The sequence below is a fragment of the Aspergillus pseudotamarii genome (genome assembly GCF_009193445.1).
Source record: "Aspergillus pseudotamarii strain CBS 117625 unplaced genomic scaffold BDV38scaffold_43, whole genome shotgun sequence".
Lineage (NCBI taxonomy): Eukaryota > Fungi > Ascomycota > Eurotiomycetes > Eurotiales > Aspergillaceae > Aspergillus > Aspergillus pseudotamarii.
In genome coordinates, this window is record NW_022475057.1 from 48,958 (window position 1) to 74,580 (window position 25,623).

Genomic DNA, 25,623 nt, shown 5'->3' on the forward strand with positions numbered 1-25,623 from the left:
GTCTCTCCGGTAGTTCCGGGAGCCTCAAAAAGGTTGTGGTTCACGGGTTATTATGTATTAATGGACATTAATTAGTCACAAACTGGGTTGGCCTTAATGATCGGTCTTGGCTTTCAGGTGTCTGGCGTCAGTGACCAACCCAAAGCCATCGATCGGTCTCCGCGCTCCTTTACAGAAAGCAACACCAAAAGCCCTCCTCCCCCCCCTCCATCAACTCTAATAATCACCACTTGTGTAGCTCTCCGGTTCTTTCCCAGTTGAGCTATTCCTGAATATCCACATTTAATAACATATTTGGTCTATCGCCTATTCCTCTCCACCGAACACATCGTTCTCTCCCCCACCCACTATGTCGAACTCAACGCAATCCCACGATAAGCCCGAAGCTTCGCAGCAACCCCAACAGCAGAAGCCCCCCGTGTTGGAGGAAGACGACGAGTTCGAGGATTTCCCCATTGAAGGTCAGACAATATTAGTGGATTCCGCCCGGTGAAAATAGCAAGGAAGACCAGCGACCAGATTGCGTTACTGGAAGCTTCGATTGCTCCGTGAGGTGAGAGTTTGCGCTGACCGACGGTTTCTATCTACAGACTGGCCACAAGAAGAAACCGAACAAGCATCTGGATCAGCAAACGGCGCTAATAATCATCTCTGGGAAGAGAGCTGGGATGACGATGATGCCGCTGAGGACTTCTCGAAGCAGTTGAAGTGCGTATTGGTCCCCTATGGTGGCCACGGTGGCCCCAGCTCTAGTAGTTGCTAGGAGCTCGGTGCCATTGTGGCTTATTCATATTACAAGATATGGTACTAATATTGTTGGTTTCATTGCAGGGAGGAACTGAAGAAGGTCGAAGCATCCCGTTAGTATGCAGAGTGGCGTGGTATCGGTTTGCGAGATGAATGACAGCTCAATGAATTAATTGACCGTGGAATTACAATTATACAAGACGAAACGCTATACATAACCACACAACGGGGCTAAGCTAGATCTCGGTGCTTGGAGAATTTACTTCGAATCTTCCTTGAACTGCACTGTATTGGGATTGAGGATGTGCAGTTGAGGCAACCTATGACAGGATACTTAACGGCAGGCCTACAGTCGAGAAGAGGCGACGACTTGAATTTTGTTCGTCACGTATTCTATCAGTATCTACAATTTAATTGTGAAACGAATTCAAAGTCCATCCCACCCCAGATTGAGTTCCGTCGTCCAGCCCTAGTCACTTACGACAATCACAGCTTAGGACCCAACACTATGTTATAGCACTCTATCATCAGAACCTTTCTTCTAATCATGCAAAAATTGAACAGAATAGCTAATTTTGGATTAATTTATCGTCTCATGTACATTACATTTATGAAAGTTAAACGTCCCTCATAAGCGAGAAGACATGCTGGACATGAAGAGAATGCCCGACGCTTCCCCCTTTCAACACATTATTTGCGTTTTGCTTACTTACTTGACAGAGCAGCAACACCAGGGAGCTCCTTGCCCTCAAGAAGCTCCAGGGATGCACCACCACCGGTGGAGACGTGGCTGAGCTTGTCCTCGGCACCGTACTTGGCGGCGACGGTTGCGGTGTCACCACCGCCGATGATAACAATGGAACCAGACTGAGCAGCCGCAACAGCAGCATCAAGGGTCTTCTTGGTAGCGTTGGCGAAGGGCTCCAGCTCGAAGACACCAGGGGGACCGTTCCAGAGGATGGTCTTGGCCTCGGCAATGGTCTTCTTGTACAGCTCAACACTCTTCTCACCGACATCCAGGCCCATGTATCCATCGGGGATACCGTCAGCATCGGTGGCATAGCCAGTCTTGGCATCAGCGGCGAACTTGTCAGCGGTCACGTAGTCAACGGGCAGAACAATCTCGACATTGTTCTTCTTGGCCTTCTCAACGATCTCGCCGACAATCTTGCTACCGGCCTCATCGAACAAGCTGTTGCCGATCTTGACATTCTCGAGGGTCTTCTTGAAGGTGAAGGCCATAGCACCAGTGATGATCAGGCTGTTGACCTTGGGCAACAGGTTGTCGATCAGCTGGATCTTGTCAGAGACCTTGGCACCTCCCAGAATGGCCAGGAAGGGGCGCTGGGGGCTTTCCAAAGCCTTGGCGAAGTACTCAAGTTCCTTCTTCACCAGGAAGCCAGAAGCCTTCTGGGGAAGGTTGACACCGACCATGGAGCTGTGAGCACGGTGGGCAGTTCCGAAAGCGTCGTCTAAGAGACAAAAATTAGCACAGGAATACGAAAGTCAATTGGACACCCATTAGAGCTTACTGATGTAGACGTCACCGAGAGCAGTCAATCCCTTGCGGAACTCTTCGACGTTCTCCTTGTCGGCCTTAACCTTCTTGCCCTCGGCATCCTTGGAGCTGCCCTCCTCCTCGGCGTGGAAGCGCAGGTTCTCAAGGAGGATGATCTGGCCGCCGGTGGCCTTGTTCACAATCTCCTCAGTCTCCTTGCCGACGCAGTTCTTGGCGAAGATGACGGTCTTGCCAAGCAGCTTCTCCAGCTCAGCAACAACAGGCTCCAGGCTGTACTTGGGGTTGACCTTGCCATCGGGGCGGCCGAGGTGGGACATGAGGACAACGGCCTTAGCACCATTCTCAATAGCGTACTTGATGGTAGGCAGAGCACCGACGATACGCTGGTTGTTGGTGATGTTCTTGTTGGCATCGAGAGGAACGTTGAAGTCGACCTATGAAACACCAAACGTTAGCATTGGCTGGTCCGCGCGAATGCACGAGTTTCATTCGGTGTAGGTACATACACGGATCAAGACGCGCTTGTCCTTAAGGTCGACATCGGTGATGGCAAGCTTGTTGGAAAGAGACATGATGGACGATGTTCTATCACACAAGGTGGGGTTGGTCAGCGTGGAAGGTCAGAGCAGCAAGAAGGGGGGACGGAGTACCTTTTAAATGAGCGAGTGGGATGTTTAGAAATACTCAATACGTTTCGCGGTGAACGCCAGTCTCCTGATAGAAGCGATCGGTTCAGCGGCGGGGTAGAGGAACATTGTTTTGTCTCGTTTGGTGGGGCCACCGGTGAGAGATTCGCTGACGCATCGGACTGTTGCGGGACTGATGTCAATGATGACGGAAGGGTCCGGGGACCTCAGGGGACTCCAGATGCTTTTATTCTCGATAGCCTCGGATCGAGCTAATGTAGATCGCTTTGCTTCAAGTAATGGAATTATATACTACCGCTCTGCCGTTCTCGTACGGAAGGATAGAGGGGTTCTGCCCCTCTCTCTTCCTATTCCTCCTAGGACGTTCCTCGTCCGCCCGCCCATGATGGAAGCAGAAAGAACCATCCATAGCACTTAGTCGGATTGGCATTATACCACCTCGAGATCTACGGTGAAAATCATATGACAGAAGCTCGGTGAAACAATGCGTAGATGGTGTTCCACCTTGTGTAATGATATGCGTGTGAAAACAACCAGCAGTGAAATTGACACCTTTTGAACCGTCCCACCGAAGGGGAAAAGACCAAGACACCAGCCATAAGAAGAAGGCAGCAGAACCCCAACGATAATAGACAACGCCCAATAAACATCTAGTGACACAAAAGAAAGACAAAGAGCGACAAATGTGAAATGACTGACGATCCGAAACCCTCCCGAAACCATTCATATCATCATCGCAGGCGATTTAATCAATCTTCCTCCTCGGAAGAGTTGGTCAAAGACAAGTACGCAGTCCAAGCGATACCAATAGAGGACACAAATGGCTACGAAAAAGAAACAATGGAGTTAGCATTATAGTCTCAACTTGGTGGCCTGGAGTAACAAGGCAACACTTACAATTTGGAACTGGATTGGAACGACTCGGAAGTTAAGAACCTGCACAGCTGGCCAGAGGACGAAATTGGCCTTCAGAGTAGGCAGGTAAACGTCCTGAAATTTGCGTGTCAAGGCTCTACGCCCACCACCTTCGGCGAGTGTCATGAAGGTAAAGAAACATACCAGACCTGTAGCGCTGTTAGCATCCCATATATATCCTGCAGTTCGTAGATAGCCGTACCGAAAGGCGCGAAGAGAAGCTGATCTACAGCAACTCGCTTCAAGGCCGGAATGGTCGGGTTTTTCTTGGTGAGAGGGAATGTCCGAGATAAAAATCCAAACCACTTGAACTGGATCGGTGCCATGAAGAAACCATACGACATGAATCGGGTCAGTCGCTCGAAATCGAAAGGCGGAGGCAAGTGCCTCGCGTGACCCAGCTCCCCAAGAGCTGGTGGCTTTTCCTTATCGAGATCATGAATTTCGATTGAGATGAGATCACTAGGATCATAATTCGGTCGGCCCGGTCGAGCTTTGAAGGCAGTGATCAGCTGCGCAACTGTATCCGCGACTCCACCGAGGACCTACGGCATTCAAGATTAGTTGCGTTCGTTGGAAACAAAGATGTTGGCATAGGTGGTATTTACCGCATTGGTCACCATAGTAGTCAGTACTACAGACTGTATTAGCTTGTTGCCCTTGACGCATTAGACACCAATAACAAGAGGCTTACCCGGTTTCTCTGCATAGTAAGAGTTGAATTTGGCCGCCAGCCGCATCGCAACCGCCATTTCGATCAGGAAAATTATGCTGTGGAGCAGGGGCTATATACAAGAAGTTAGCAAAGGGTAACCGTCAAGTGATTGCGCAGAACAGAGAGGACAGTATATAATAAATGCTTTTAGAAAAGCCATGGGTGTTCTAACAACTTACCAAACGGCCATAGATGTATCTCCGGTTGAGTCCATCCAGAATTCTTCGACGCGCCGTGGAGAACATGGTGAAGCTAATTGAAACCGAAAACTAATAGATAATCGGAGTGGAAAAGGATCGAAGGCGAAGGCAAGATTCCGCTCGGCGGGATCCAGCCAGTATGACGCAAAGGAGAGGTCAAGGGCAAAAGAAGGGAGGCAAGTTGGACAAGAAACCCACAACGCTAACCCAGTCAAAATATATGGAATATTTACCGACGTCAGTGGGATAGGTCTCCACTATATAACCAACGATGAAGGTCGATCACCCTGTCCAGCTCGGGGATGGAGACTTGAAGGGAGTTTCAGATTGTCGTGTGTCGGTGTCGGAGAGGTAATAAGGCTGCCGTATTTAATTGTGGTATTGAATTTGCGGGCGCGTAGATCCAATCCCACTCTGAGATCAGCTGCCCAGTCATTGTATCCGCCTTGCCGCCGCCTTCCGCTTTGCATATTTTTCTGCCTCTGGGGCCGAATCATTAGGTTGCATCATAGACTGGTTCACTGTAGGATTGACCAGACCAGGAGGATCTCTTTTGGCCCCCTTTTTCTTTTACGGTCTTCTATTATTGCCTCCATGGTTATAAATAGTAAGTAATTAATGGAAGTATTCCTCCAGAGGAGTACTCTCGCTGCACGTTAGCCGCCGATCCTAAGGTCACATGAAAGTCTATATATCTACTCCGTACACAGGAGCCATTCCTGCATTTCATATCGATAACATTGTGTATGTGCGGTGGTCTAATTCGTATCCTGAGGTGGTACTCCTTTCCTATCAAAGGATAGGATATCTGGGAGATCTTTGATGTCTGTAGTCTCGTTCGTGTTGACTTCCACAAGACGCACGGCTTCTAAATGGAGCGCCCCCACTGCCAACGGTAGCAGCTTTAGTTCGGTCGCAAAGCATGTCCCGGGTAAAAGTGGACTATTCAAACACATCGAGTTAGTCTATCTGTAATATGGTAAATCACTTGTGCAGTTAGGTGAGACTTACCCAACTCGAAGATCCGTGCTCAGACAGACCAGCTCTACCTCTTGCCCTACCACACTCTTCTGCATGGCATGAACGATATTGTCATCTGTCACGGCTTCGGCAACTTGATCCTCCCGCCGACTTGTGAGCGATGAGGACGATGGTCGGGCTACGTGACTCCTTGGATCAGCTCGCTTCCTTCGTGGAATGGCAATCAAAGCGAATTTACGAGGCGTTGTTGACCGATTGACGATGAAGACTTTCCAAGAGAAGGGTTTCCCGACCACCACACTAGCAGGGCCAGAAAAGGACACAGTCACTCCCATATCCGCTACAGAGTATGCCCTTTCTCGGAAGGAGCTTCTGCTAGGAGGCCCGCCAGCAGCAGTATTAGATTGATTTGGCGTCATAGGAAGACTAGCCGGCCGGTTGGTCCTTTGCAAAGCCTGACTCGGTCCACCAAACATAGGGTTGAGGGCCATAGAAAAATCAACATTTGTCCTCCATTGCATCAGAATCCGCGGGTTGCAATTGTTTGAGAGTTTAATGATGGCCTCCAAACGGATGTCTAAGATGCTGACCATCACCGTTGTCGAGGGATTAGGATCTGGGCCATATTCTGGTGTCAGTTTATATATCAAAGTAACGTCATCCCGTGGACGGCACGATATGGGCGGAACTAGCCCAGACGCATCAGAGAGGGTTTCGATTGTCCCATCTGACATGTGTAGCTCTGCTTTATCGAAGACAACTTCACAATTGAGGAAAGGTGTCACCTCGAAATCAAGGCTTGCCACAGTTGTCGGCCGTCCCGAATAAGAATTCAGCCGAGAGTATCGTATCCTTGCACTGGCTGCAGGTACAACCCTTATCGGATGGCCTGATTGTTGCTGGACGTTATAGATAGGATCTTCGCTGTATTGCGCCGGTACAACCCGCAGAAGTCTAGAGGCTGGCAGAAAAGGATCCTTCTGCGGAAAAGCGTTATCAGACGACAATGGCTGCAGAATGTTTGTAGATGCAGGTATCAATGAAGGAAGATAGTCATCGTCACGAGACTCCTGTTGTCGGCTTTCAGACGGGTTGAGGCTAACAGATGCAATGAACAGAAGAGAGGGGTGCTGAATACGTATGCGAGGGCGTTCTGGCACGGTTAGTGAAATGGGCTGGTAGATCTTAGACATGGCGGCCCGTACTGAGGAACGTCTCAATGCTCCAAATCACGTAGACATGGTTACCACTTTCTGCCTCCCCTTCGAATTCATTCACCACTACTAGCGGTTCTTCGTCCCTCTTTACAACCCCTGAGAATATTAGGTCCCTAGTAGGTGTCGGGTTCTCAGCAACTGTTTCAGCTGGATCGATGGCGAAGACGTCGAGCTTCACTTCCAGGCGCTGAAGTTGGTGTTTTAGGCTCGCCTGCGAGCAGTTGGAAAGCCTCAGAACAATGCGGGCGGTGCAGAACTCATCTGTATGAAACTATCTATGAGTAAGAGACAGCTCGATTAGGATACCAGACATTTACATACCAAAGAACAGGAGTGAGCGCTGAGGTATGAATGAGAGAACAGACGATAAATCATCCGCTCCCCCTTCCAAGGCAGATGTCAGCGCCGCCTCCAGATCTATATCTGAAGCATGCGGGACAACTGTATCTAGCACAGAATGTCTTAGAAATTCCCCAGGGATTTCGAGGCTCGGCATTGTGAAAACAACTACCGTATGCCCATCTACCAAATAGAGGTAGCAAGCGACATGCGACAATCACGATAATTAGAGCGAATTGCCCAATGAACTCTGTCAATGTACGTCCAATTTACAAAGAGTTTCGAGGGTCGTCGGAGATGATGCTTGGTGTATGGGTGCAGGTGCAAACAACGCAAACATATTTCGTGAAAGGAACGGCAGAGCTTCGGACGCTACTTTTTCGAGCTCCGCGCGTGTTCCATCTAAACGACAGCACTGTTCCTCTGGGGAACTACTCGCAAACATTATGAATCCGATGAATGGCCCAGGGGCGCCTCCTCTTTGGCAGGAGGCTCGCAACACCGATGGAAGGGTATACTATTACAATGTCCAGACAAAAGCCACACAATGGAATAAGCCTGTGGAATTGATGACACCCGTTGAGGTACGTTTTCTCCCATGATCTACGTTTATATCTACTAACCTGGTCTTATTCTATAGCGTGCTTTGGCGAACCAACCATGGAAAGAGTATACTGCCGATGGTGGTCGAAAGTACTGGTACAATACGGAAACCAAGCAAAGCACTTGGGAGATACCAGATGTCTATAAGAATGCTTTAGCGCAAGCTCAGACGGCCCAACCTCCACCCGCAGCGTATGTCTTTTGACCTTAGAACGTTTATATATCTATTTTCTCTTGGATTTTCACATACTGACCTATGCGCATAGGGCGCCGACGTTTGTCGCGGGCGGTGTTAGCTCGTTTTCCTCCTATCCACAGCAGCGTGAACGCGATGAGTACGACCGAGGATATGGCGATAGGCGTGGCGGATATGGTTCCGGTGATGCCAACGGGCTTGTGGCTGCCCCTATGCTGGGGGCGACTACAGAGCCAGAGTACGGCTCACTTGAGGAGGCGGAAAATGCGTTCATGAAAATGCTCAGACGCCATAACGTACAACCGGATTGGTCTTGGGAACAAACTATTCGCGCGACAGTTAAGGATCCTCAATACCGTGCTCTGAAAGACCCCAAAGACCGCAAGACAGCCTTTGAAAAATACGCGGTCGAGGTTCGCATGCAGGAAAAGGATAGGGCGAAAGAAAGATTCGCTAAGCTCAGAGCAGATTTCAATACCATGCTGAAGCGTCATCCTGAAATCAAGCATTATAGTCGCTGGAAGACCATTCGGCCGATCATTGAGGGCGAGACTATCTTCAGATCAACCGACGATGAGGATGAAAGACGCCAACTCTTCGAGGAGTATGTTCTTGAACTCAAGAAAGAACACGCCGAACAGGAATCCGTTAAGCGTAAAGCTGCAATGGATGAGCTGGTAAATATCCTGAAGTCACTCGAGCTCGAGCCATACACGCGGTGGTCTGAAGCGCATGCTATCATCCAGTCAAATGACCAGGTGCGAAATGACGATAAGTTCAAATCCCTCAGCAAGTCCGATATTTTGACTGTCTTTGAAAACCATATCAAGTCTCTTGAGCGGGCATTCAACGATGCGCGTCAACAACAGAAAGCCGCAAAGGCAAGAAAAGAGCGTCATGCTCGTGAGCAGTTCACTGAACTTTTGAAAGAGCTGAGGTCTCAGGGCAAGATCAAAGCCGGCAGCAAATGGATGAGCATCTACCCACTGATTAAAGAAGACACGCGTTATCTTGGAATTTTGGGTAATTCGGGTTCATCTCCCCTAGATCTCTTTTGGGATGTGCTCGAGGAGGAAGAGCGGTCGCTTCGAGGCCCGCGAAATGATGTTTTGGATGTTCTTGACGTGAGTGGTCCTGACTTATTTGCTATATGTCTACTAACACGCCTTTCGCAGGACAAACGCTTCGATGTTACGCCTAAGACTACCTTCGAGGAATTCAATGCCATCGTGCTTGCCGATCGCCGCACGGCCAATCTTGATCAAGAGATCCTTCAACTTATCTTCCAGCGCATTCAGGATAAAGCAATTCGACGGACTGAAGAGGAAAAGCATGCGGCCGATCGTCATCAGCGCCGTGCTGTTGATGCCCTACGCTCGCGGATCAAACGTCTGGAGCCTCCTGTCCGACCGACAGATACTTGGGATCAAGTGCGGCCCAGGGTAGAAAAGTACGAGGAGTATAAGGCCATCGAATCGGATGAACTCCGACAGGCTGCTTTTGACAAGTTCATCCGCCGCCTAAAAGAGAAGGAAGAGGATGTCGATCGGGACCGTGACCGTGATCGTGGTAGCCGACGCGATCATTATGACCGCAGTGACCGTGATCATCGTAGCTATAGAGGCGAGAGGCGAGGAGCTTCTAGTCGTCTTAGTCGCACCCCAGAACCGGATGCCTACGAGGCGGACCGGCGTAAAGCCCAGGCAGACCGCGAGCGTTCCTACCGGAAGGTTAGTGGGCTCTCACCGGTGCGAGAGAGGCGAGAAGAGCGTGATCGAGAAAGAGACCGAGACAGGGACCGCTACCGTGAGCGTGAGCGTGAGCGTGATCGTGAGCGCGATTGGGATCGTGAACGAAGCACTCGTTCTCTCAGCCACTATGACCGCGAACGCCGCGACCGGGAAGAAGAGCGTGAAAGACTCTATCGCACCCGCGGTGATCCCCGGGGCAATCGCGACGAACTGGACTACGGTGCTGACACTCGAAGCACTGTCAGCAACGACCGTCGGCGCAGGCGTGATAGCGATACAGAAAGCGTTGCCAGCCGCTCTGCTAAACGTTATCGTCGCGACAGCCGCGAACGGGAGCGCAGTGGAGGTCCCAAGCGTGACAAAGACCGTCGCGAGCGCACCCCAGCCGTAGAGGAAGCAAAGAAGGAGGAGAAGGCCGTTCATTCTGGTAGTGAAGAAGGAGAGATCGAGGAGGATTAGTATTTTTAAGTATCATTATTATGAATGGGTATGCAGTTAGGAAGTCAGTACATCTATTTCAAGTGAACAAAAAAGGGTTATAGGCATAGAAAATATGCTTATCCCACCCTCTTAACGTTAATATGTGCACCGGACTATCCAGAACCTAAATCGTGGTCTCTCCCCTCATCAGAGCATACTGCGAGCAGCTTGTCAACTTTGATGTTATTATCTCCACACCAAGGTTAGCAGTGTCTAGTGCCTCTTAAATGGCAACCTTAGTTAATCACACGTCTGTCTTGGCCCTATCCAGGAGGACGATGGCTGACACTGAACAGTCGGTAAGGACGTGTAAAGCTATATAGACTCTCCCAGCCTCCTCTGGAACCAACCCCGTTGTTGGCAGATCACTCTAATACACATGCTTCCTCATGATCCAAGATGATTAAAGCAGCGTAAACGACCAGCCTGAGGATCGGAGGTGATTACACCAGCTGTAAAGAAACAAATCGAATAACTCCTGGATACTTACACCCTTGGGGAAGTATTTGGGTTTGCCCCATATACTTATTATATATTACGCTCCATATCAACTTGCTACCGAGACCCCAAGCCTGAATGGGGCGCTGGGCAATAATCTAGGGCACTAAATATGTAGGCAGATAGGTGGTCTGGCCTATGAGCATTTAAAGAAGGGTGCAAACAGGACAGCTTAAGGCAATGGCTTGGGAAGGGTTATACCTAGACTATCTACCTGTGCCAGGTAATAGATGGTTTAACTTATACCGAGTTGCTCTTGCCAAAGACAAGACAATTGACATTGCTCCAATCCCTAGCTTTTCTAATAAATCACGGTATATGATTGAAATAAACCCTAAAGTCTTCGGGTTATCATGACAAAAATCCTTTCACAAAGAGCAACGACAAGAGACATCCAGTGCCAAGATCAAAGATTAATATCAAATCATAGTCACCAATCTTGCTATTGGCCAAGACAAGCCAAATTGAACGAGTCCTCAACCCTGGTCTTGTTATCGCGTGGTTTCTCAGAGCGGTCTTAGAGAGCATATCCTTACCAGTGCCTGCAGAGTCTCAGACAACTCTGTACTATTTATGATATCTCCTCGTGCTTCGCTTCTTCTAGCACTTCGTTCCAGACATATGGGTTCATCCTGAGTTAGGGTACTCATCCGTACCCAAGTTTCTGAAAACGCGAAAGACATGTTCCAATACACGGCTTTTAGTCGTTGGGTATCTTAAAACATAGAAAGGAGCCTCTTGCTGCTATAACTGTTTCTATTTACATAGACTGCCGGTTTGAATGATCCAGACGTTGGTTATTCTCTCAAGGCGGGAAGATATATATTCGGGTTTTGTTACTATCCGAAGTAGTATCATGGTGTGAGCATTAACAAGGACCATGTCACTGAGGATGCCTAAATGAACTTGAAGGCGACGAAAATTATATATCATGATTATAATATAGTACCTAGATGTATGCTCAGAGATTTCCCAGGAGTTATCGATTGGATGTTCCCGCTTAAGATACTCACGATCTTTGTCAAGGCACTTGGGATACAAAAGGTCTTTGACCCGCCAACCTTAAAAGTCACTGGAATATCTGAATTTCTTATATAACCAGTAACTTGGGCGTACCCAGTATCACACGCAAATTGCAACAAGCGAACACTACTTCATTCATCTACCATATATACAATACGAGTATGAGTAACGAGGCTGCTCACAGACAAGTGAAGAATATGAACTATGGTCAGCTATCTTGACCTATATCCAGTCCCTTTGCCTTCGCTGAATCATCTACATGTCGGCCAAGTGACCATCTATGCCATAAAATCATCAAAACTTTTGACAATCACAACTCCGCATGATCACGCCATCCAAAAAACCATTACCCAAAAAATCCCCCATTTGAACTAGGGTCCTATGTCTCCACGTACGAACATGGTGAAGACAAAAAGTTAATTTAGCGGACAGAGGTGTGGGTGTGGGTGTGGGTGTGAGAAGGACAACAATGAGAGACGACAACTAGACGCAGCGAAGCGGACTGGAACAGGTAAAACACCGGCCCTAGTCATTGTTGTCTTCTTCATCGTCTTCCTCCTCCGAAGCACCATCCATATCACCAAGAGGGCGCACACCACGAAGACGGCGCCGCCTAGTTTGAGTTGAAGCCTTGGTAACGCCGAAAAACGCCACTAACCAAAGGTCCCTCCGTTTCCCGCGACGTCGATCTTGCCGCCGATGGGAGTCGCGATCATCATAATCTCTATGACGGTCGCGGTCATGCTTCCCTGGGACAACCTTTTCAATTCTCTTCCTCCAGGAAGAACTAAAGAAGATAAATGTTAGCATAAAATTCATGTGCAATACTAGCCAAAGAGACTTACGTAGTTGCCGCTCAACTTCTGTTCCTGGTCCATCTGACTCTGGTACTTGTTGATACGAGGGCGGTAACTGTTGGGATCACGGCGGAAGGTAACATCCAGGCTCTGCAAGAAACTGTTGCAGCCGGTAACCAGAGATTCGGGAGCGTTGGCGTGAGCATCGATGGAAGGCTTGCCGTCGAAAACAATGACTCTGTCAGCAAGATAAGTAGACATGATAAAATCGTGCTCGACAATGAAAGCGGTCTTTTTGGTGTGCATAATGAAACGCTTGATGACCCTCGCGGCCACGATACGCTGCTCGGAGTCGAGATAAGCACTAGGCTCGTCAATCAGGTAAATGTCGGCGGGGATTCCGAGAGCCAGGACGATAGCAACACGCTGCAATTCACCACCAGACAGGTTCTGGACCTCCTGGTCAATGAAATCGTCGATCTTAAGGGGCTTGTAGACGTCGGTCTGGAACTGTGGCGACAAGAAAGCAGCCTTGATACGCTTGAAGAACAACTGACGGACAGTGCCTTGGAACTTGGGGGTAATCTTCTGAGGCTTCATGCTGATGTTCAACTTGGGCACCGAGACATTGTTATCGGGCTTCTCGGCGCCAGCGAGCATCTTACAGAAAGTGGTCTTGCCGGTACCATTCTCTCCCATCATGACGACAATCTCCGAGTCTGTGAAGTTGCCGGCATCGATCTTCAAGTGGAAGTTACCAAGAGTTTTCTCCATGCTTGGATAGCTGAAAGCACGGTCTCTGTTAACCATGAAGTCATCACCTGCCTCGGCGAGACGGAAGGTGAGAGATTCCTCTCGGAATCGAAGGTTCTCAGTCGGGATATGACCATCCAAGAAGATATTGATACCTTCACGAACCGAAGAGGGCAATGTGACCACACCATAAACTGCAGGCCTTCCGTAAAGCACGCAAACAAAATCGGAAAGGTAATCAAGGACAGCCAGATCGTGCTCAACAACGATAACATAGTCGTCGGGTCGCAGAAGCTCTCGGATTGTACGCGCGGCAGCGAGACGCTGCTTGACATCAAGATACGACGACGGTTCGTCAAACATGTAACTATAACTCCGTCAGAATCAAGGCCACAAGCATAAAATCGGGCAAATCCGTCTTACACATCGGCCTTTTGGACGCAGACCAGACCAATGGCGAATCGCTGAAGCTCTCCTCCAGAAAGATGACCAATGTCACGTCCTTGAACTTGGCGAAGCTCTGTGAAAAATCCTGGTTAGCGATAGAACAAGCCTAGCGTGTAAGTTGTACAAACCAAGGACATCAAGAATGTGCTCCATGTTGTCCATCTGAGCACGAGCTTTGATGAGATCGCCGACATTCTGGACTGGACCCTTCACTGCCCTAGGGATCTGATCGACATACTGAGGCTTTACAACGGCCTTCAGGTCATCTTCCAGCACTTTGGTGAAATAGTCTGCATAGTATTAGCAACCATTGTTTCCTTCTTCGCGGCGCCAAAAGGAAACGTACTCTGCAGTTCGGAACCACGGAAATACTTCAAAATTTCTTCCCAGTCAGGAGGGTTGTCATAACGTCCAAGGTTAGGCTTTAGCTTGCCGCTAAGAATCTTCAGCGCGGTACTCTTTCCGATACCGTTTGTGCCGACAAGACCAAGGACCTGTCCAGGACGAGGCATGGGAAGACGGTGAAGCTTGAAACTGTTCGCGGAGTAACGGTGGGTGACCTGGGTCTCCAGGTTGGTCGGCAGGTTGATAATATGAATCGCACCGAAAGGACATTTCTTAGGACAGATACCGCAACCGATACAGAGGCGCTCGGAAATGAAGGCGATCTTCGATTCGGGGGTGACCTCGATACAAAGCTTACCCGTACGGACGACGGGACAAGCCTTCTTACATTCCTGGCGACATTTCTGCGAATATATAAGTATCACTCTGTGAATGGAATAGAAAGCAGATGCGGTATCGCGTACCTTCGGTTTGCACTGATTGAATGAAAAAAGTATGCGTGAGCAAAAAAAGTCGTATACCTAGATAATCGACAGCGGGGCACTTTTGAACTTACTTTGTCACTGTTGACAATAGCAATTCTATAAACAAAATTGTATTAGGAAATGCTTTTATGTATACGACATTAATCACACCATAAGGGACCATACCTGGTAAGCTTGTCAGACATGGTGCCTGTTCAAGTCGTATCGACGCGCAAATGTGGCGACTGATGGCTATATATATGTATAAGTAGTTGCAAGAGCAATGTCCACAGTGGAGTGGCCTCTACCGGGCAGAAAACTTGACACTGCTCCAGTCGTGCTGGCGGAAGAGAAGAGACACCAGATAACTGCGCAAGTAGATTGCCAGCAGGTATTGAAGTGGAGGAAAGGACAGTGCTGAAAGGCCTCGAGGAAGAGGGGCTTGGAGAAGAAAACTATGTCAGGCATTGTGGGCAACTGTTCCTGCCTCAGGCATAAAGCATGACAGCATTATTTCCTCCGCTTATTATTGGTGGGTGGATGAGTCCCCCGATTTTTCTCCGGAATATCATATGATCCGACAGTCCGAAACACGTGATAAGCCGGCGCCGTGAAGCCTATTGGAGTCTCGCTTGTGCCGGCGCTAAGCCACACAGAGGATGGTGGGCTGTGACAGCCTGAAGGATCAGGCTGCCGGCCAATCCCTTCACGGAGACTTGCTCACCTCCAGCCGACGTACAACTCTCTTTCTACTCCCTCATCATATTCTCAGCGGTCTTCATTTCTCGCCCTCTCCACCACTTCATCCCCCCCCTCTTCCCCACCTCGCTCTTTTCCTTTTTCACCATATTTTCCCTCAATTTATCCTGCCTTGGGGTCACCAAGCTATGGATTGTGAGTATTTTATTCTTCTTTTCTAGCCTTTTCAAGACGTGTCCTGGTACTGTCGGCTGGGGTACTTCTCCACGGTCTCGACCCACCGAGAAACACAAGAATTCCTCTCCATATCTTGTGTTGAGGTTTTCTGAATTCCTTTAGGTCAAGGTCTGGATGTAGCTCTTCTCCTGGGTCTGGTTTTGCCTATGATTTTTTCCCTACAATTATAATACTCACATCAACCCTCTTCGTCGCGTTCCATCAGAGCTTCCATCAAAAATAACATCCGTGCATCATATCCTGCCTACTACCTGATTGTCTTGACTTCCAGGCTCCTAATGATCGGAAACTGAGTCGCGTACTGCTGTTTTATGTCGCGCTGTATCTTTCATCCCTCGCCAGGCCTGTCCTGAGCTTCAATGCTAATGTCTCTTCTCACATAGCTACTAGCATGGTGATCCCATCTACCTCAGAGCCCTCGATCGCGATGGCTTTCGCCAATGGCCATCCGGACTCCCCTGCCTCCGACACTGCCAGCTTTAGGAATGAGCCTTTAGCTAGTGATGGTGACAGCAACATGTTCGATTCTGTTGACAACCATGTCGTTTCCGACTCTTCCCCGGATCCTGACGCCGCGGACGAGTCCTTCAACGCCGACTCTCCTGATGCAGAAGGGTACGACGATGATTCTGCAATGGAGGACAACGCGAAGGACAGTAGCCAGTCCAGCAGCGAAAATTCTTCATCATCTGAATCCGGCCGGGGGACAAAACGGAAATCCTCCTCGGTTAATGAATCGGACTATATCAGACAGAACCCAGATCTGTACGGACTTCGCCGTAGTGGACGCGCTCGTACGACACGTCAGGTAGCCCAGTCTCTCTCAGACTCAGACTCGGATGCAGTGGCGCCTCGCTCAAAGCGTCGGCGCCCTGTAGCTTCACAACAAACCTCCAAGCGCCCCTCCCGCTCTGCAACCCAGTCTTCATTCTCGGAAGATTCAGAAACATCTGAATCCGAATACGGGGGCAGCCGTGCTCGTACAAGCAAGGCGAAACGTCGCCGACAACAGGCGTCAGCAAGCGCACCTTCTCATGCCGAGGTCCGCTTCTCGACAAGGAATGCTGCTAGGGTTTCCACATACAATGAGGACGATGATGACTCAATGTTCGAGGATGACCCAGGTGATCTAATGCAGAATTACTGGGTGAATGCAGTGGAAGATGACCGTCCTGCCGTGGATATTGTTCTCAACCACCGTCTGAACGCAGGTGTAGACTCTAGTAATACCGACCTCGATCGCCATGACTTCGAGTTCTACATAAAATGGCAAGGCAAATCCCATTACCACGCAACATGGGAAACTGCCGAGTCTCTTGGAAACTGCCGCAGCACGCGCCGCCTTGACAATTACATCCGAAAGGTCCTGTATGAAGAAATTCGTTTGAGGCAAGACGAGGATGTAGCCCCTGAGGATCGGGAAAAGTGGAACCTGGATCGTGAAAGAGACGTAGACGCCATTGAGGATTACAAACAGGTTGAGCGAGTCATTGCTACGCGGGAAGGCGACGAGGGAACCGAATACCTCGTGAAATGGAAACGCCTCTTCTACGATTCGTGCACGTGGGAAAACGAGGAGCTCGTTAGTGAAATCGCTCAGTGCGAAATAGATCGCTTCTTAGATCGTTCCTCTCGACCTCCAGTCTCCGATAAGTCGGAGTCCAATCCTGCCAGCCGAAAATCATTTGAAGCCATCAAGGGTACCCCAAGCTTCTTGCGCAACGGCGAGTTGAAGGAGTTTCAGGTTAAGGGTGTCAATTTTATGGCCTTCAATTGGGTCAAGAACCGCAACGTCGTTCTTGCCGACGAAATGGGTTTAGGTAAAACTGTACAGACTGTTTCTTTCATTAACTGGCTACGGCATGTTAGACGCCAGCAAGGGCCCTTTGTGGTCGTCGTCCCCTTGTCTACAATGCCGTCCTGGGCGGAGACGTTTGATAACTGGACGCCCGACCTGAATTATGTTGTCTATAACGGTAATGAAGCTGCTCGTACAGTTTTACGAGAGCACGAGCTCATGATTGATGGCAATCCTCGACGGCCGAAGTTCAACGTCCTCCTAACAACCTATGAATATGTCCTCCTAGACTCCGCTTTCCTGAGCCAATTCAAATGGCAATTCATGGCTATCGATGAGGCACACCGACTCAAGAATCGTGAATCTCAGCTGTATGCAAAGCTTCTCGAGTTTAGGTCTCCAGCTCGGCTCCTTATTACCGGTACTCCTATTCAGAACAACCTCGCAGAACTTTCTGCCCTTCTGGACTTCTTAAATCCTGGCATGGTTGACATTGATGCCGACATGGATTTGAACGCGGAGGCTGCCTCTCACAAGCTTGCGGAGCTGACGAAAGCCATACAACCTTTCATGCTTCGGCGAACGAAATCTAAAGTCGAATCAGACCTGCCTCCCAAGGTGGAAAAGATCATTCGAGTAGAGCTGTCAGATGTCCAGCTGGAGTATTATAAGAACATTCTCACGAAAAACTATGCTGCGCTGAACGACGGCGCTAAGGGCCAAAAACAGTCCCTCTTGAATATTATGATGGAATTGAAGAAAGCCAGTAATCACCCTTTCATGTTTCCGAATGCCGAAGCGAAGATTTTGGATGGTAGCACTCGCAGAGAGGATGTGTTGAGAGCCATGATCACCAGCAGTGGCAAGATGATGCTTCTCGACCAGCTCTTAGCGAAATTGAAACGTGATGGCCATCGTGTCTTAATCTTCAGTCAAATGGTTAAAATGCTTGACCTTCTTGGCGAGTATATGGAGTTTCGTGGCTATACGTACCAACGGCTTGACGGAACAATTCCGGCGGCCTCTCGTCGCCTGGCCATTGAGCATTACAATGCCCCCGGAAGTAGCGATTTCGCCTTCATTCTCTCTACACGAGCAGGTGGTCTAGGAATTAACCTCATGACGGCTGATACGGTTATTCTGTTCGACTCGGATTGGAATCCCCAGGCCGATCTGCAGGCCATGGCAAGAGCTCATCGTATTGGACAGACGAGGCCGGTTAGCGTGTACCGTCTAGTCTCCAAAGATACAGTAGAAGAAGAAGTGATTGAGAGGGCCCGGAATAAGCTTCTTTTGGAATTCATCACGATCCAACGTGGTGTCACCGACAAGGAGGCATCAGAGATTCAAAACAAGATGGTGCGAAATGGAATCTCCATCACTGAACCGAACTCGACTGAAGATATTTCCCGTATCCTCAAGCGTCGTGGCCAGAGAATGTTTGAACAGACTGGAAACCAGGAGAAATTGGAGCAGCTTGACATCGACTCCGTGCTTGCAAATGCTGAATTACATCAGACCGAACAAGCCGAGGATATCCAGGCTGATGGCGGTGAAGAATTTCTCAAGGCCTTTGACTACGTCGATATCAAGGTGGATGACCTTACATGGGACGACATTATCCCCAAGGAGCAGCTGGAGGAAATCAAGGCCGAGGAGAAAAAGAAAGCTGACGAACGCTACCTCGCCGAGGTTATCGAACAAAATCGGCCACGCAAACGTAATGTGCCTGGGGATGGACGAGATTCCCGTGAAGAGCGCAAAGCAAAGAGACAAGCGAGGGCTCAAGTTTCCCTTGATGATGATGGCGACGAATCCGATTCGAATACGCAACTGGACCCCAAACGACCACTTATAGAGAAGGAATACCGCCACCTGTTGCGGGCTTTCCTGCGTTATGGTGATATAGATGATCGCGAAGAGGATGTTATCCGTGAGGCGCGTCTACTGGACCGTGATAGGGAGACTGTTAAGGCTGCACTTCGTGAGATTACTGAAAAGGCTTCCTCTCTTGTCCGTGAGGATATTGAGAAGATGGAAGCTCTTGAACACGCCGGCAAAATGCCTACTAAGAAGGAGAAGAAAGCTGTTTTGTTTGATCTACATGGTGTTAAGCGTCTTAACGCATATACTATTGTTGAGCGCCCCGCTGAGATGCGGATTCTGAAGGAAGCGACAAACGCGGTATCTGATTTCAAGAACTTTCGGGTTCCCGAAGCCACCAAGGCGGCTGACTACTCCTGTCCATGGGGTGCCCGGGAAGATGGAATGCTTTGCATTGGCATCATACGCCACGGCTATGGTGCCTGGGCTCAGATCCGAGATGATCCGGATCTTGCACTTGGGGATAAGTTTTTCCTGGAGGAGCACCGGGTTGAACGGAAAAACGAGCGTCTGAACGCAGAAGATAAGTCTACTAAATCTCCCGGCGCTGTTCACCTTGTCCGCCGGGCAGATTATCTGCTATCTGTTCTCAAAGACAAAGTTACCAATGGTTCAAGCGTCAATGCCAAGAGGGCTGTCGAAAATCACCACCGCAATAACCGTAAAGGCTCTCGGCCCCACCCTAGTGCTAGTGTTTCTGCTTCCCCGGCACCTTCGATCTCACGCAAAGGCCATCGTGAAATGGACCGGTCAAGGCATCGTTCTCATACTCATGGGGCTAGGGATAGCGTCGAACGCCATCACACTCCGAACTACGACTCCCGACCAAGGTCTTTTCATGAGAGCGAACGTGCCCGCCATAGGACGTCCGATGCGTCCAGTGAAGATGTTCGTCGCCGGAAGAATAGTGAGAACGGTTATTCTGCAGGCAAGGAGGACGTTGCACGCCTCTTCTTTAAGCCTATTCGTGAAGACCTCAAGAAGGTCTCGGCTGTTACCAAGGAGAACTACCCGAATAAAGCGGAGCGGGCTTCTGAGTTACGGAATCTTCTCCGTAAGATCGGTGAATTTATAGATGGTACTTTGAAGGGACAAGGCTCTGTTCATTCCTTAGAGACTCGTTTATGGTTTGTCTCGCATTTCTTGTCTCGGTATCCCTCACTGACTAAATGAGCAGGCATTTTGTTGCGGATAATCATTGGCCTAATAAAGAAGCTGGAGGAGCCAAACTTCAAGAAATGTATCGAAAGTTAATGGCTGCGCAAAAAGTTGCAGCTGCTGCCCCAACTTCCAATGGAAGCTAGTGGAGCTTGTGTGGTGCAGCCAAAACAAAAAAGATCGTCCACTTCGATTCTGTGGTGTATTCGTTTTCTTTCTTCCTTTCTTCATTCACGGTAAATATGCATCATTGGGAAAGCATGGCGACGGCGTCTGGTATGATATATGAAGGAGTGTTGAGCATGAGTGGACTTGATATGATGTTTCCATGATATAACTTGGCTTTTTATGTTTCACATTTATTTCTGTTCTGCGATTGGAGCAAAACGCTTGCCAACATGTTCGCATATCTGTTTCCTGAGCTTGTCCTCTCCCTGTTAGCGGAGTGACGGACCTTGCCTCACATTTTGCTTTTCGTTACTATCTCCCTTCTCGCGTTATATTCTACAACAGGGACCCCCCTTTACTGGTAGAGGGCCCTTCGGTGATGGGTGTTCTCTTCGTTTCATGTATCTTATTGGCGGTGCCTTGCCGGAGTTTGATTTGCTTTGGATCATTCATCTCCTCTGGGAGACATATTGAGATATCATTAGAGGTCTGATTACTATTTCATTTCTGAGCTACTCGTGGTCGGAAATGTCTGCGTCTTTGCATCTATGGACAACCCTGTCTGCGATCTGTGTTGATACACGGACAAATCGAAAATAACAAAGATTACGTTCCAATTTATCTGTTGTTTTTTCTCTTGCTAATGAAAATAGCCAACTGGTCATACGGCATAGGAAAACTAGATAGCATCGGTTCGGGCCACTTGTACCCCTACAAACGACGTATGTGCCCTGTTCTCTATTAGACAGCTTGGATATAGATCTATATCACACACTTTAACAGTATAGTAGGAGTAATGAAAAGCAAGGGTCGAATTCCTATTCCATAAAAGTACAAAATAACAAAACTCAGGACCAATGTTGCCGAAAACAAGAGAGAAAATCACACCATGACTGACAATCCGTGCACCAAAACGTGTAAAAGATATGATCTGATTAGGTATCTTGGTTCATAAAAGTTATACCCCTAGAAGACAAGGACAGGAAAGAAGATAAGAGAATGAGAAGATATATGAGAAGGGGGATAAGGCGTGGTAGAAAGGGAAGATGAGGGCCGAAAAAGAGGTAAGTTAATCGACCCAAGTTAGAAAAAAAAAAGAAAAGAAAAATGGTAAATTATCTCTTTCATGCTGCCGCCGACTCTGATTCAGGGTTAAGCGTCATTTCTGTATCTGCTGCCTCGGGTTGCTTCTTTGCTCCGTTTGTGGCAGCGGCTGATGACGACGGCGCTGCGGCGTCGCTGCCCATGAGGAGGCTGAATAGTCGCAGTTCAGCATCACAGACGTCTTCGAAGATGGCTTCTTTTTCTAGAAATGCATGTTTTCTTTTCGGTATGATCTTCTCCCACTCATCGCGGAGGTTTGCTGTTTCCTTCTCTGCCCAGTGGATTTGTCGACGGAGAAGTCGATAGAGTTGTTGCGGCGGAAGCGAGCTCTCATATTTCTGAAAGCCGAGCTCGCAGTGGAAACCGGAATCCGCCCAGTTGTCCAAATAGCAGTCCAGCCATTTGCCCTCATCATTGTTGTGCTCAAAAGGCAGCTCGGAGTCACCTTTAGGCGGCTGGGAAACCTTTAACTTGATGCGCTGGAGCTTGCTCACGGGTGTCCCTGCAGGGGTGCCCACGGCGGAAGGCGCATTATGATGCTTCGGTACTGGATCAGAAGGTCGAAGGGCTTCTGTCTCATGAACTGTTCTCATGTGTTTGGCGAGGGCGTCTGAACGGGTGAAACTGCGGTCACATTCTGGTCGCAAGTTAGCTTTTGCTTTGCTTTGCTTTGCCCTTTACTTCACCCCGAATAGGGTTGAGCCTGATAAGCGTCCTGTTAAGGGGACTGAACGCACCTGGTAGCGCACAGTAGAAAGGCTTCTCCCTCGTATGGCTTCTCATATGTGCGCGCAGCGCGTATCCGCTTGCATGCGTTTGGCCCTTTCGAGTACAATCGGACCACTCGCAGGAATATTTCTTCTGTCGGCTGCCGACGTGCTCGTTGTGAATGTGCTGGACTAGATCGTCCATGTTGCCCAAATCTCCTGCATCGCACCCTTCCCACCGGCATACGGTCACCTGGTCGTTGCCTTGACCGCTGTAGTCGTCGTCCTGAGTGCCTCCGATAAGGGCCAGTGTGCCGGGGGAGTTGGGGATGTCGCCCGAGGTGTCCGAGGAGATGGAAGAGGACGGGGAGGCCGGGGGAATATCATCTTGGAAGGATGTTGAGACGGGGGTATTGCGATCCCAGGATGCGATGCCGGTGCGACGGCGTTTAGAAGGAGGCATATTTGAGGCCGAGGGGGAGAGGCCCTGCTTCAATTCCTCGCGATCCGACATGTCGTCGGAGGCGATGGAAGAGAGAGGAGAACCCGGGGATTCGGTCATTGGAAGAGAGGCGGGGAGGAATAGTACGGGAGGAATCAGTGAAGTCAATTGTTCGACAGGGACTAACACTGGGTGGTCTTGCGACGGAAACAAAGCGTCAATCAATTAATGGAGGTGTTAAGCCTGGGGTGATCGAGTATACAGCCCGCACGGCACGTGACGAGGCTATTGCGGACAGACACAAATACCGCCCACAACATTTTCGTCCCTTCTTTCTCTCTCTCTCTTCCTCTCCTCTTTTTTCTTATTGCTCCTCTTCTCTCACTGTGAACTACACTTCTTGTCGTGGTGTCAATCTTCTGGAATTGAAATGGCCTTTCCAGTCGATTACCACCACGACTAGGATGTTCTTAATGGAACGCATTCAAGTTGATTTAATATACCAGAACTTAACTGCAGATTCGACTACTGCCACCCTGTAATCTCGGCTAATGGTACGTACATTGACTTCGGTCATCAAAATCCTTTCCTTGCATGATGATTTTCCATCGAGAATTCTGCAATTCGGACAATCTCCTCAGTTTACTGTGGTGAGATTGCATGTTGACATTCTACACTTGATCTGACTCTATTCGTTCTGCACAATTGATTGTACCAACATCATTGCAGTCAACAGAGCGCTAACGATCGCAGAATCAGCCAGGATACTATATCGTTCTAAAGCTATGCAACCATGTATTGGAATCTAATTTTCTCTATTATTTAGTTCATATAGTGACAAATGCACCAAGGCATCATTGAAATTCGAAATATCCATTACTGTACCGTAATACCTCAGTACCGACCGCCAACAATCTCATTCCGCTTCAGAATTGCATCAATCTCAGCCATCTCTGCATCAGTCAGACGAGGCGCTTGCAAGTTCTGTGTTACCTTGGCGCTCGTGGTACCACCAGGAATAGGGATAATCGTAGGCATGCCAGGCTTGCCGCTAAGAGTAAGTACCCAGGCGAGTGCGATCTGAACCGGAGCAACGCCCTTCCGAGAGGCCAGGTCATTGACCTCATGGACCAGCTTGATGTTCTGCTTCATTGCCTCATCTTGGAACTTGGGCAACATCTTCCGGAAATCGCCGTCGGGGATGTCGGCGGCTGTGGTGAAGGCGCCAGCCAAGACACCTCGTCCCAATGGCGAGTATGCCACAATGGGGATGTTGAGTTCCGCGCACACTTTCGCGACATCGTTCTGGAGGATGGTGAGGTCGAACAGAGACATCTCAACCTCTACGGCTGCAATTGGGTGCACCTTGTGTCTGTATGGCCAAGTTAGTCAAAAATCCAGTAGAAACCGTAAATCATAAAAGCCAAGGATCAAAGAACCATAAATACGGAGGTGCACCACAAGAAAAGTAAAAAAAAAGAAAAAGAAAAAGAAAAGTTAAGTAAACATACGCTCTCCGAATCGTCTCCGCATCAACCTCACTCAACCCAATACCCCCAATCTTCCCCTCTTTAACCAACTGCGCAAGAATAGTAACCGTCTGCTCAACGGTAGTATTCGGATCCTGTCTCGCACACTCAAAGATATCAATCTTCTTCTTCCCATCCAGCACACGAAGACACTCATCCACACTGCGCCGAATATTGGCCTCGGAACCATCAGGCGCCAGTTGGCCCGGCTTCAACCCACCCTTAATGCTGAGAACAACCTTGTCAGCATTCTCCGGGTGCTGAGTGAAGTAACTATGGAGCAAATGCAGAGAGTTGAATTCGGGGGTGCCGTAGAGTTCACCGGCGTTCCAGAAATTGGAGCCCTGGGCGAGAGCGGTGTTCAGAGCCTCAAAGCATTGTTCTTGCGGGGGTGGTTGAGGGACCCAAGTCATTCCTGTAGTGGTGGGTTAACAATTCGTCGTTCGGTTCTGGGTGCGGTCCTTGCTTCTTCTTCGTCTTTTTTTTTTTTTTTTTTTTTTTTTGCTTTTGCATGATATATCATGGACAAGAAAAGACACAACTATGACAAGCGTGCATCTCACAAGAGAAATATAGCAAGGGTGAAAGAAAGAAAGAACTTTACATACTCATCAACCCATAGCCAGTATGGCCAACATCCCGACCAACAAGAGAAGGCATGATATCACAAGATAAATAAATTGCTTTCAAGTTGATGGAAGAAAAGCGCAGAGAAAAACAGAACAATTGAAGTGCGACTTGAAGTGCGACTTGAAGTGCAAAGCCTCTAAGTTAAATGAAGTCGTTTGAATGGAAGTGGGAGCGAAGAATCTCCGCCCAGATGAGGCGAAAAAGCGGCGGTTTATAAAATCGAATTGGCGGTATACTCCAGCTCATATGAAACTTTCGACCTTGCAGCGGGCCTCCCCATCACCACAACCCAATTGGGATATCGCCCCATCTGGCTGCTTTCGGAGATCGATAATTCTTGGAATTTTCGGTCATTCGACCTATCCGTGGGGTCAAGATGTGGCCATAAGAGGGAATAGGGACGGGTAGGGTGGAGATTAAGTCCGTAAGTAACAGTGGTAGAGAGTATGTTCTATGGAATACTAGAACTTTGCCGGGCCGTGCACGGGGTTAAGGGTACGGATTTATCACGTATGCCGGGAGGATAGTATAGATCTCGCAGTCGCGGCCCTACAACCATGCGGACATAAGACCTTTCCTAGAATGTCATCGTTACCATTTAGGTTTCTTCGAGCTAAGTGATTATTGCTA

The 25,623-nt window shown here is 48.9% G+C and overlaps 10 protein-coding genes across 10 annotated transcripts; 3 read left to right on the forward strand and 7 right to left on the reverse strand.

The window, feature by feature from the left end:
* Positions 1-349: 349 nt before the first annotated feature.
* On the forward strand, positions 350-763 carry BDV38DRAFT_284865 (proteasome regulatory particle lid subunit SEM1; the record flags this gene model as incomplete). Its single annotated transcript, XM_032060361.1, has 2 exons — positions 350-461; positions 591-763. 2 exons carry the CDS (start codon positions 350-352, stop codon positions 761-763), a joined length of 285 nt encoding a protein of 94 aa, XP_031911485.1.
* A 689-nt stretch (positions 764-1,452) lies between these two features.
* On the reverse strand, positions 1,453-2,838 carry pgkA (phosphoglycerate kinase pgkA; the record flags this gene model as incomplete). Its single annotated transcript, XM_032057552.1, has 3 exons — positions 1,453-2,219; positions 2,280-2,700; positions 2,773-2,838. 3 exons carry the CDS (start codon positions 2,836-2,838, stop codon positions 1,453-1,455), a joined length of 1,254 nt encoding a protein of 417 aa, XP_031911486.1.
* Positions 2,839-3,662: 824 nt separating this feature from the next.
* On the reverse strand, positions 3,663-4,788 carry BDV38DRAFT_284867 (Mpv17/PMP22 family protein; the record flags this gene model as incomplete). The annotated part of the gene is made up of 6 exons (XM_032060362.1): positions 3,663-3,737; positions 3,811-3,977; positions 4,031-4,373; positions 4,437-4,462; positions 4,523-4,613; positions 4,723-4,788. The coding sequence occupies 6 exons, from the start codon at positions 4,786-4,788 to the stop codon at positions 3,663-3,665; spliced, it is 768 nt and encodes a 255-aa protein (XP_031911487.1).
* A 713-nt stretch (positions 4,789-5,501) lies between these two features.
* BDV38DRAFT_272785 (TRAPP trafficking subunit Trs65 domain-containing protein) lies at positions 5,502-7,437 on the reverse strand (the record flags this gene model as incomplete). The annotated part of the gene is made up of 4 exons (XM_032057553.1): positions 5,502-5,685; positions 5,755-6,877; positions 6,930-7,202; positions 7,263-7,437. 4 exons carry the CDS (start codon positions 7,435-7,437, stop codon positions 5,502-5,504), a joined length of 1,755 nt encoding a protein of 584 aa, XP_031911488.1.
* A 289-nt stretch (positions 7,438-7,726) lies between these two features.
* On the forward strand, positions 7,727-10,289 carry BDV38DRAFT_284869 (snoRNA-splicing protein PRP40; the record flags this gene model as incomplete). The annotated part of the gene is made up of 4 exons (XM_032060363.1): positions 7,727-7,864; positions 7,921-8,075; positions 8,150-9,203; positions 9,255-10,289. 4 exons carry the CDS (start codon positions 7,727-7,729, stop codon positions 10,287-10,289), a joined length of 2,382 nt encoding a protein of 793 aa, XP_031911489.1.
* A 1,993-nt stretch (positions 10,290-12,282) lies between these two features.
* Positions 12,283-14,083, reverse strand: BDV38DRAFT_138955 (P-loop containing nucleoside triphosphate hydrolase protein). The gene has a single exon (XM_032051393.1). It carries the CDS (start codon positions 13,742-13,744, stop codon positions 12,659-12,661), a length of 1,086 nt encoding a protein of 361 aa, XP_031911490.1. The 5' UTR covers positions 13,745-14,083; the 3' UTR covers positions 12,283-12,658.
* On the reverse strand, positions 13,957-14,577 carry BDV38DRAFT_252275 (uncharacterized protein; the record flags this gene model as incomplete). Its single annotated transcript, XM_032055104.1, has 1 exon — positions 13,957-14,577. A coding segment is annotated over exon 1 (250 nt), but the record flags the coding sequence as incomplete, so codon positions are not given.
* Positions 14,578-16,000: 1,423 nt separating this feature from the next.
* Positions 16,001-20,559, forward strand: BDV38DRAFT_284871 (chromatin-remodeling ATPase CHD1; the record flags this gene model as incomplete). The annotated part of the gene is made up of 2 exons (XM_032060364.1): positions 16,001-20,382; positions 20,433-20,559. 2 exons carry the CDS (start codon positions 16,001-16,003, stop codon positions 20,557-20,559), a joined length of 4,509 nt encoding a protein of 1,502 aa, XP_031911492.1.
* A 611-nt stretch (positions 20,560-21,170) lies between these two features.
* Positions 21,171-23,687, reverse strand: BDV38DRAFT_138921 (C2H2-type zinc finger protein). Its single transcript, XM_032051392.1, has 2 exons — positions 22,423-23,687; positions 21,171-22,322 (listed from the first exon to the last, which is right to left on the reverse strand). The coding sequence occupies exons 1-2, from the start codon at positions 22,952-22,954 to the stop codon at positions 21,706-21,708; spliced, it is 1,149 nt and encodes a 382-aa protein (XP_031911493.1). The 5' UTR covers positions 22,955-23,687; the 3' UTR covers positions 21,171-21,705.
* Positions 23,676-25,487, reverse strand: BDV38DRAFT_252283 (aldo/keto reductase family protein). Its single transcript, XM_032055105.1, has 3 exons — positions 24,972-25,487; positions 24,346-24,778; positions 23,676-24,206 (listed from the first exon to the last, which is right to left on the reverse strand). The coding sequence occupies exons 1-3, from the start codon at positions 25,021-25,023 to the stop codon at positions 23,729-23,731; spliced, it is 963 nt and encodes a 320-aa protein (XP_031911494.1). The 5' UTR covers positions 25,024-25,487; the 3' UTR covers positions 23,676-23,728.
* Between the last annotated feature and the right edge of the window lie 136 nt (positions 25,488-25,623).